Source organism: Pollachius pollachius (assembly GCF_949987615.1).
Source record: "Pollachius pollachius genome assembly, chromosome: 6".
Lineage (NCBI taxonomy): Eukaryota > Metazoa > Chordata > Actinopteri > Gadiformes > Gadidae > Pollachius > Pollachius pollachius.
In genome coordinates this window covers 17199415-17209981 of record NC_136939.1, presented here as the reverse complement: position 1 = coordinate 17209981, position 10567 = coordinate 17199415, and the positions used below count along the sequence as shown (strand labels likewise).

Genomic DNA, 10567 nt, shown 5'->3' with positions numbered 1-10567 from the left:
ATTCGTTTTATTTTTACCTCAAGAGGCGTTACTACAATCGGCACAGCACCATATATGGATAAAATGGGCGGCACCTGTAAGCTTTCCACCAATGAAAACTCCCGGACAGCTGAGGTGTGGCAGGTCGAGGGCGGGTTCTCCGCAGGGGGCGGCGCTCCTACCGGAAGTGCGCCGCGGCTGCTTTCTGCCTGTCACTCGGCCGCGGTGGGTTCCAAGAGAGGGGCAGCCAAGAAGCACAGGACTCTGCCGGCTCTACTGAAGACATCCAGCAGATAAACCGACATCGTATAAACAATGAAACAGACCTAGTAGGCTTTTTGTCATAACGGTGGCTGAATAAATGTCATACATTGCCACGTAGCGGATAAACGAGGCGCTAGGATCCGGATCAGGCAGAGAGAGAGAGCTGTGTCATTGAGCAAGGCAGGACACGTCAGGGGAAGAGAGAAGAAAAGCTGACCGACTGCACCGTACGAGTCAGCTCTCACATAGCCCTCCTCAAGCCTTCTCTGCCGGGTAGTTTGGTTGAGGACATCTCATCTAGTCGAGGCAGGAGACCAGGAACTCGAGGAGACCGTCTCCAGGATCGAAGCCAAAAGGTGAGAAGATTTTTTTTTTTCTTCCAGCTAGCTAACCTCCGTGCTAGCTGCTACTCGGCTAGCGTTAGCTACACTGTTCATGTTAGCGGTCAGGCTAACGCCTCCAATCTATACCAACCGGTCTGTCTTCGATGTAAAACTCAAACAGTGTATACCTCACCCATATGAGGTGCTTTAACATCAGCAATGCATCGTGAGGACGAGATACGACGCGTCGAGGAGGATTATCCACGGACTTGTGACAGCTGTCAAACAAGGTCGAGGGTTTTCTCTCCGTTTGTCATTTTCTCATCTCGAACGGCATCGGCATACGACGGTGTTCAGATATTTGTTATATGATTTATGATTAATATGGCAATATCATGAACCATAAACCACCTGTCAAGCGTGATGGGTAGAAAGCTGTCTCGACGCTTGATTTGTCGCCTCCACTCGCGATGCTAATTAGCCCGGTTTGTGGCTACCAGCAGCTCAGCAAGGCTCGTATATTGGCAACGTCACGGGGTAACAATTAGCCAAAGACGAAGTCGTTTGTCTTTCATTCTGCGCGCCGTTAAAACAGTCGCTTATTCTTAACTTCAAGTGTCTATATAAAAGGTCTATATAGATATTCGTTGTGTAAGACAAGCCGGTTGCTATTTTGAGTCTACACACACACACGCGCATACACACACACACACACACCTGAACACACATACAAACACACACATAGGCAAGTATAGATAGACACGCAAAGATAGACACACACATGGACACGCAAAGATAGACACACATAGACACGCATAGATAGACGTGCATAGACAGCCACATGAACAAACACACACACACACAGCCACATGAACACCGACACGTCACATGTCACAAAAAGATGTTCCTGTCTAATTCATATGTTGTCAGCTAAATCTTTCAAAGTAAAGCATTAGAGGGCCTGCTAACTCAATGAATGCCATCCTATGTGTTCCCCCCTCTCAATAGAACCTAACGATCACGGGTTAGCGTTTGTGTGGGGGAGGAAAACAAATGGGGGATTACGGGTTTGGAGTCCTAGTTCAAAACAACACTGGCAACAAGTCTGCATTCCCAGTCCGACTCCACCCGCACCTGCAGCCCCCACACCACCACCAGAATGTGTCGCAGAGCCCTGCTGCTTTCATAAACAGCACCACAGCCGCGGGGAATGGCACCACAGGGGGGTCTCCCTGGCTCTTCCCCGCCTCTGCCACCCACAACAGCATGCAAGACGAAATCCTCGGAGGCTCGGAGAAGCCCAAAGCACAGCAGCAACAGGAAATGCAAGAAACGCAGGAGAAGCAGCAGCAGTTGTCCCCCGGGAATCACCAAGACAGTGGAAGTGGCGGAGGGATAATTTCAGAACTGGAGAAGGCCCGCTCGGAGGACGGTAAAGCAGACAACGGCACGCCAGAGGGAACCAACGGGAAAGAGAAACAACTACGTCTCGAGTCTCCGGTCCTGTCAGGCTTTGATTACCAGGAGACGTCGGGGCTCTGTGGAACGGGCCCCATCCAGTCCAGTACCGGATCTTCGTCTCTCACCGGTTTCAACAACTGGTCAGCCGCCATCCCGCCGGCGCCCTCCAACATCATCAACGAGGACGTCAGCTTCTTCAACCCGGCCTCGGCCAGCAACGGCCCGCTGCTGTTCCAGAACTTCTCGCACCACGTCAGCCCCGGCTTCGGTGGAAACTTCTCCCCGCAGATCGGGCCGGCGGCCGCCGCCTTGTCCCAGCACCACCCGCCCCCACCACCGCACCCCCACTTCCAACACCCCCACAACCAGCACCAGCAGCACAGGCGCTCCCCGGCTTCGCCCCACCCTCCGCCCCCCTTCCCACACAGGAATGCGGCCTTCGGCCAGTTGCCCCATCTCTCAAACAGCCTAAATAAGCCCCCCTCCCCCTGGGGCCCGGCCAGCTACCAGAGCCCCTCCCCCTCCCCCGGCTCCTCCACCTCTTGGAGCCCGGGCGGAGGCTACGGCAGCGGGGGGAGTGGCTGGGGTGGATCCCAGGGAAGAGAGTACCGCCGGGGCCTGAACGGAGGGATGACCCCCATCAACTCCATCTCTCCGCTGAAGAAGACCTTCCCCAACAACCACGTGGCATCCCAGAAGTACCAGCGGAACAGCCCGGCCGGATTCAACCCCAAGTCCTGGATGGACGACGGCGTGGGCCGCACCGACAACATCTTCCCCTTCCAGGTCAGAGGTCATTTGATAGTGTGTTGATGGTTTATTTTTATCGTTATGCAAGATGTTCTTTCAGTTGATTATCTCATTGATCAATATAGATTTTTGGAGAGTGTTTTGTTCCTCCTATATATTACGTGTTTCCTTTCTGAATGCATGCACCGCTTCCATTTCCCCTCTTCTTTCCTCTTATCTGCACAAGCAGACAACAATATATCCGATAATCATCTTCTAAACGACATAACCCAAAAGTGTAATGCCAGTTATAGTGGTTGCTAATTCAGCGTGGGGGAGGGTGGGAGTGTCTTAGGGGAGGGTGGGGGGGGTGATGTGTCTAGGAAGAAGGGCGGGGGAGGAGGATTTCCATGGATTTCCATACTGCATTTATCAGCATGTTAGCCCTGGCATCCGTCTCTCTGGGCGCTGCTCCCTGGGCGGCGGGTCCCTGATGATGACTAATGTGGCACTGCAGCAAGGTGTGGCACGTAGACAATGGTGGGTGGGGTTGGAGAACGTGGGGGGTGGGGGTGTGGTCAGAAAGTGGTAAAGGTGCAAGAGAGACAAGGCTGAGGTGAGAATGATGGGGAAACTGGTACAATGATGAGGGATGTGATGTGGGGAGAGATGAAGGCACTCGAGGAGGAAGGGATTATCCTTAAATGACCTCTCCTGTGCAAAGGACCGCCCCCTGACCGTCCTCAAAAAACGTTACATGGATAGATCCAAATAGGACTCAATTCATAACATCTACTCTCTCCCTGGTCCCAGATCTCATGGCACCAGTCCCCTCGATTCTGTGGAATGAAGCCTAATGATTTCCCAGGATTACCTTGTTATTAATCACAAAGGGACCTGGCCTCCTTGCCTACGAGGCTCTCCTTAAAAACCTGCCTTGTTTTATTTATCTTCTTCTCTTGATGCCAAGGTCCATGTCCAATAAGGCAGGCCGGTGGACATTAAGGGCTATCATCACCCTTACTATATGGCCCACGGGATTGATAGTGAAAGGTCTAAGGATGAAGATTAATTAGTTTTATTGATTACCCTCTGGGTGGATCATCCAAGCTGTAGTAAGGCGGCGGGGTATGCGGCTGAGCCGGGGCCCCGGCGTGTGATGTGGGGGTTGCGTTAGACATGAGGCAGCCTGGCTGACCACGCAAGATTGACGGCTCCTCCTAACAGCATGTATTTTATCCAGGCTATTTCTGATGACTCACTGTATACCTTGTTGGGTTAAGTCAATCATCATCTACTTCTATTCAAATGCAGTTTTCCATTGTCTTATCAGATGGCTATCTCTGTGTGTGTCTAACACCATCTAGAAAGTCTCACCTGACTGTCAATATGCTAGTGACGGCGTCAACAACGCCACTAATTGGCTTTTAGAAGAAGCCGATAATCTGAATTCTATTCTGTAGTTGTGCCCCTGAAAATCTTTATTATGCATCTCAAAACAAACCCCACTAACTTATTGATTTGGCATGTTAAACGTCTAAATTCAGTGCGTCTTATGACACTAGCAAATATAATCATGGATCAGAATGATGGAGAACATTGTATGTAATGATGATGATTAAAAATGCTTGTCACAGATACAAGGGACCACAGGGACAACCATTTCTATAACTTGAATGTGTATCAATGTTTGTATCACATTGCAACTACAGGGATTGTAGACCTTATTCCAGGAAAAGAGCTGTCAGCTCAAACCTTTCGTAGGGACTTTAAATGTCCATATACAACATGGTTTAGAAGCTTATGCCAAGTCTGTTAAACTAGGATTATACCATGTTTGCTTGGTGATTTTTTTTTTTATAGATGTCCTAGAATTGAATTATACATTACTCCTGGTTAGCCCTAGTTTGATTGAATACAATGTTTTATCATTAACCGTTTACCATGCTTATATTATATATTAAACTATATATTAGTATAGTGATTCTACATTTTTAAGAGGCCAAAATTGCATTCCAACACCAAAGACTACATCTCACAAGATATTTCTATCATGCCTTAACGTGTTGTTCAGCTAAACAAGGTCATTCTTATCTATGAAGATGCACTCTCTTAAGGCTATCGCTTTTGCACCATGCTAAATTAGCTGTGTGTGTGTGTGTGTGTGTGTGTGTGTCTGTGTGTGTGTGTGTGTGTGTGTGTGTGTGTGTGTGTGTGTGTGTGTGTGTGTGTGTGTGTGTGTGTGTGTGTGTGTGGCGTCCATTTTGCGCATGGGAGTCGAGTGTCTCTGCCATTATGCACTGGCTGCAGATGTAAGCTAATGCCTGGTTACTGTAGCAGGCTGCTTCCCTGGCCTCGGCTACAATCACATCAGCCCCAAAAGCCTTTTCCCTGTGCCCTCCAGACACTGCAAGGGCAGAGGGAGAGGGGAGGCCAAATGGCCGTGCTATGTCACTGTGTATAAAGCTAAATAAAAGAAAGTAAGGCTATGACTATGCTTGGGAAATCTATGCCTGGATATGGAAAATAATGCAAGGATTGGGGGCTTTAGAAGTACACAAAGGGAATTTTTGTGACCTGTTTTGTTTGATGTGGCTAAACCTCAGGGCCTTATAGCTAGCTACATGAACCTGTGCACAGTATCCAGAGAATTTACAGTTCCTCATTTTGGGGATGATAGAATACATACAACAGGTTCTCTAGGTAATCTTCATCCTCCTTCTGAAGTGGCAGTTTGATGAGATGTGTCCCTTCCACCAAGTAATTTGAGCAGCTATAAAATAATGGACATTGGACTTGGTATTTACCTTGGTTCACACACTAGTGGATGAATGTGTCGGAAATAAACAGATTCTGAAATGTTAGCTGATATGTTGCCTTTTATAAATATATGATAGGTTCTGTATAAACAGCATTATTTCAGACCCTGTATTTCAGACCCGCAAACACATACTATTGGTATACATGTCACTATGAAGGCCATTCAGCATAGAATATAACTGAATGGTCTTTATAGGTGAGCGTGGTTGCAGTCTGCTCAACCTGTGGGCTTCAAAGGGAAGTCTTTACTTTGCTAATGGAAATAGTTTCTGTAATTGAGGGCAAAGGCCGGCCGAAGAGCTGGTGCCACGCGGCCTGCTTATTAGCCCGCTGGAAATAGTTTCCATTCTAGCAGAGACGCAACAGATGGGGATTAGTAGCCTTCATTAAAGAATTCCAGTTGTTTTTCCTGCTTGTAGTCACACAACATGGGGGTCATGCCCGGTCTTTTGTTTTATGCTATACATGCCAAAATCAAGTCTTCCAAGAGTTTGAGACTTGATTGACACTCACTCACTCACTGACTCAAGAGTCCAGGGGCCAACAAGTAACACATTTGTTATAATGTGGAAGACATGGTGGTGTGCATGGTTTAACCATGGCCAGTCTGATTCTAGACGTTAAAACACCTTATAGCAAAGGTGCCCACACATTCTCAGCTATTTTCTCTGTCCATTGCCTTGGACAGTGTCACTCACTATTTATCACTAATTATTTATTGACCATATGATGCTCTATGGTAGACATTTTATCCAAATTGCATTGCACACAATCATTTATACATCATCAATCGATCGATCAATCAATCCATCTATCAGCTTCATTACTTCTTCTTTCATGTCCTAAAGGAAACCCCTAGGTTCCTACTAGGCCTAACCTCTTACAACCATTTGTCTACGGTCAGATAAGCTGGTATGGCTGAGGAATTTGAATTCTTGGCTAGCTGGTGAAGGCAGTCTAGTCTCATTGCTGTAATAGTTGTCCATGGTGAGAGTAACACAAGAAAGGCTTCTTTCTTGTATTTTTAGCTAGGCGTGTTGTTGAAACATTGCACTCCCTGCATTAGTGCCAACTGACAGATCTCTCTTGTTAGACTTGATTCTATGGCCTTTTTAAAAAGCTTTGTTCCTTCTAATTTAATTGGTATGTTAAATCCAAGACAATTTATTAAAGAGTAAATAAACACGTCTTTCTAAGTGATAAACCAAGGTCATATTTGGTAAAGCTTAATATTAACGACTTGGCAAAATTTGGACAGTGTATAACGACGTGAACTTGCGAAAGCAACGAATGAACGCAAACACACACACACACACACCCCTAGTGTGTAAGTGCTCTCATAATAGACACGACGCACAAACGTGACGTAGCTGCAGGGTGAGGAGAAGGCACGGGAGGGTCCCGATCTCTTCGGCCCAGCTTGTTGTGTGATAACGCAGTCCGTCCCTGCGCAGTGGCACCTACAACCCTTTTGCATGTGTCTCTCCACCTCCTACCACTGGCTGATCACTACCCTGGCTCTACAAACCGTCTCTGCACACAGACCTGTGCTCCATTGTACCCAAAGACAGCAACTGCATGCTCACATAACGCTGCAACAATGGGCCACAGAGCGGACAATATGTTTGCACACTTGGCCGAAGCCTTGTTGGGCTGCAGGGGCCATTTAAAGACACGTTCTTTAAAGCTCCCGGTGCTCCCACCGCCTTCATTTTGTTTCAGTTTCATTTACCTAATTGATGTCGTGGTAAAGGATAAGACGATCAAGATCTCATCAACTGTTCTTTATTCCTTATCCCTCCTTACTCTCCCCCTCCACCCCTTGGTGTGTGTGTGTGTGTGTGTGTGTGTGTGTGTGTGTGTGTGTGTGTGTGTGTGTGTGTGTGTGTGTGTGTGTGTGTGTGTACGGAAAGTCTTTGACATGAATGTAATTTTGGCCGCATGATGTAATATGAATCCTCTTTGTTTTTAGACATTGTTGATTTTGATAATGTTGAACGCTCCTGTCATGAAAGGAATAGAATATATTTGAATTCACATTGTGACCATAGTGTCACCAATGTGCAGGTTCACCCATGGCAGTTTCTGTAGTGAAACAAGTCGCCTTTCGTTAGAGCTAGACTGTGGGTTTAATGCAAATAATGTAAGCGTCTCTTCTAACCATGTAACCATGGCTGTGACCCCTATGAAGCGTGTCATCCTCGGCTGATTGGCCCCTCTGCTTTTGTCTATACCCCCATGTCCCTGCATGTAACGAGTACGCAGAGCGGTGTTTGGGCTGTCACGTGGCCCCTGTTCGCTGTGGCTGGGGCATGTGTCTGATGGTGATTGGGGATGTTTCGTCTGCTGGGGTTCTGTGTTTGCTGGTAAACCAACCCGTTTTGTAAAGGGAGAAGACAAGCAGATCTGAGGATTTAATCTCTTGTTTGCGACTGTTCAGTCCTCTGTGTGCGCATGCGTGTGTGTGCACACCTAATTTATGATAAAAATAAATAAGTGTTCCCAGTATCGTATGTCTTAAGTGAACCATGATACAAAAAACAAACACAGAACTACTTTTGTTTAATGCAGCCACTGCACCTTGACAGAACCATATTTATAAATAAAAGCATAATTTAAGAAGGTTGATGATAATGATTATAAAACACAAATGCCCACTGTAGTTAAAGTGAACTTTTGAGGCGTCTTAACTCCTGGACCCACCTAGCCGTTTGGGCTGTGTGTTGTCTGTGCGAGGGTCATGTGGCCCAAGGCCATGGCCTGTGTCCACATAGGTTGCAGAGGCAGCTGTGAGAAAATGGTGTACTTGGTCTGGCCTATATCCCCGGGTGGATGTTTGTTTTCGGAGAGAGTGTGTGCTTGGGCGTGCTCGTGAAAACGTGGCCTGGTTGAACTGCTGTTTTCTTGCAGAGGAGGAAAGCGGTGGTCCATTTTGGCTAGGTTTAAGAACGCTAGCAGGTCTGCTACTCAAACCAGTGTGGCAGAAACTCAAAGCAGGCTGTTTATGTTGATCTGAAAATATGTGTGGGATAAAGCACATATTTAAAGGAAAGAACATATGGCTGATTTGCTAATCACGCTTGGAATCCAATATCTTTAGACATTATGGGCTACTTTGAAGTTTTGTATCACGCAGCCCTTATTTTCATGGGTCTCAGTAGGAATCGGTGACGCAACAAACACAGAAGTCTGATTATCTAGTTACATTTCCAGTAAGCTTCAATCTGGGCCATGGTTCATTACCAGTAGGAAGCTTCTTGTTTTGTCCTGTTGCATATTCTGTTTACTTATGTTCACTTGTGCTAGATAACTCACAATCAATTTGGTTGGAGTTCAAAGGATACTGAATTTTTATGTCACCAAGACCATTTACCTTTCTGGCAATTATCATTCAGTGATTCGTTCACAGAAAATCAAGTCAGTGCTACCCGACCCGTGGGCAATATCCTGTTTTTCTTTTTCAGATTGTGGGAAACAGATTAATTGATGTCCATATAATTATTTGAATGTAAATCTATCTGCAGCCCATCAGCGGTAACCAGACTTGCATCAATTAATAATAATATAATAATTTATGCATTCTATGCATGTATGTTTGCATCACATACACAATTCCAACTCTTTTCTTGGCATACACATACCAAAATATATACTTGTGTATATTGCAGTATGCTGCATTTTATTATGTATTATATTTTAGTCTGACATTTAGGAGAGACCTTTCTTCAAAGCGTTTTAGAGAAGACCGGTTTCTTGGTCATCGGTAGTAATAGCTGGTTGATGGCTGAAAGTCCATAAAGCCACTGATAAAAACGAGTGCAATCATGGAACAATTGTACTAATCAAGCATCTCTTGTCTTTGTGTTCAGGAGCGTACCCGGTCATTCGATGGCTTCAACATGAACACACTGGAGAGCTCCCTGATCGACATCATGAGGGCCGAGCAGGACACCCTGAAAGGTGAATATCTGTGGTTTCATTACAGCTTGAGCCGATCAGGCTCATCCTGGGACAGCCGTCACTCTGACACCAAGAGGACCTCTGTCAGCTAATGGAAATGATGTAAATGATGTTCTTAATATACAAACGACAAAAACCTTGCATATTGTTTCAATGTCCTTCTCCGATCTGTCTTCTGTGATTGGAATTTTTTCCAATTGGAATTTTTTCTGGTGCATTTTCTTTTGAACGTCACCAATCTGCTGGTAATAAAATGTGAGTCCATTGAACACAGCCCTGTGCCTGTGAACCACAGAGTGCCCACAGGGACATTAACGAGTGATCCACTCAGTCTCGTCTAATACCATTTAACCTATCGTCTTGCTCAGTTGATAGAACAAGGAATTTCTATGCGAAGATATTCACAGAAAAACATATTGAATTCTCTAACGGCTCCATATTGACAAGGTGATATTGGATTTTTAGTTTTATTTATTCACTGCCAATGACACGAATCAGATTAGCACTGGAGATAAGATGAACACAAAGACAAAATGGGGGATGTTGTGTTTGTTATACGCTAGAACTGCCTAACAAGAGTACAAAACAGGATCACATTACATTAATAAAGCCTGTAAGAGCCTGGAAAGGAAACACTCTCCATCACAATACCTCAATCTTCAGAAGCCCACATGACACCCGAGCTCATGTGACAACATTGATGTTATATTGATGTCTCTCTCCTCTAGTCTTGACTGGCTTAGTGAGGAGGAGCAGCGAGCCGGGGCCTTATTGTTAATAAGTGATGGACCGTCCTACCTTGTTGACCACTGCTGACTTGAATCCACTTACTCAGCAGTTCAGAAATGGAATTGCCTCAGGAACCAGATGGGGGGGCGGGGGGCCGCAATCGAAGACCTGGAAATAAATTTGCTGCAAGAGGGAATTTTAGAGTAAAAGGAAGAGGGTCTGAGTCATCAAAGTCAGGAAGATGGTCAGGGGGTGGTCAGGAGGGTTGTCAGGGGATGGTTAGGAGATGGTCAGGGGGGTGG

At 46.1% G+C, this 10567-nt stretch overlaps 1 protein-coding gene across 1 annotated transcript in view; it reads left to right on the top strand.

The window, feature by feature from the left end:
• The first annotated feature begins 208 nt into the window (after positions 1-208).
• Positions 209-10567, top strand: part of cpeb4b (cytoplasmic polyadenylation element binding protein 4b) — a 32103-nt gene continuing 21744 nt past the window's right edge. Inside the window, exons 1-3 of the mRNA XM_079737517.1 lie at positions 209-599; positions 1575-2813; positions 9446-9536. Of these exons, the coding sequence (XP_079593643.1) occupies positions 1620-2813; positions 9446-9536 (1285 nt within the window). The 5' untranslated portion in view covers positions 209-599; positions 1575-1619. The remainder of the gene's footprint in view (positions 600-1574; positions 2814-9445; positions 9537-10567) is intronic.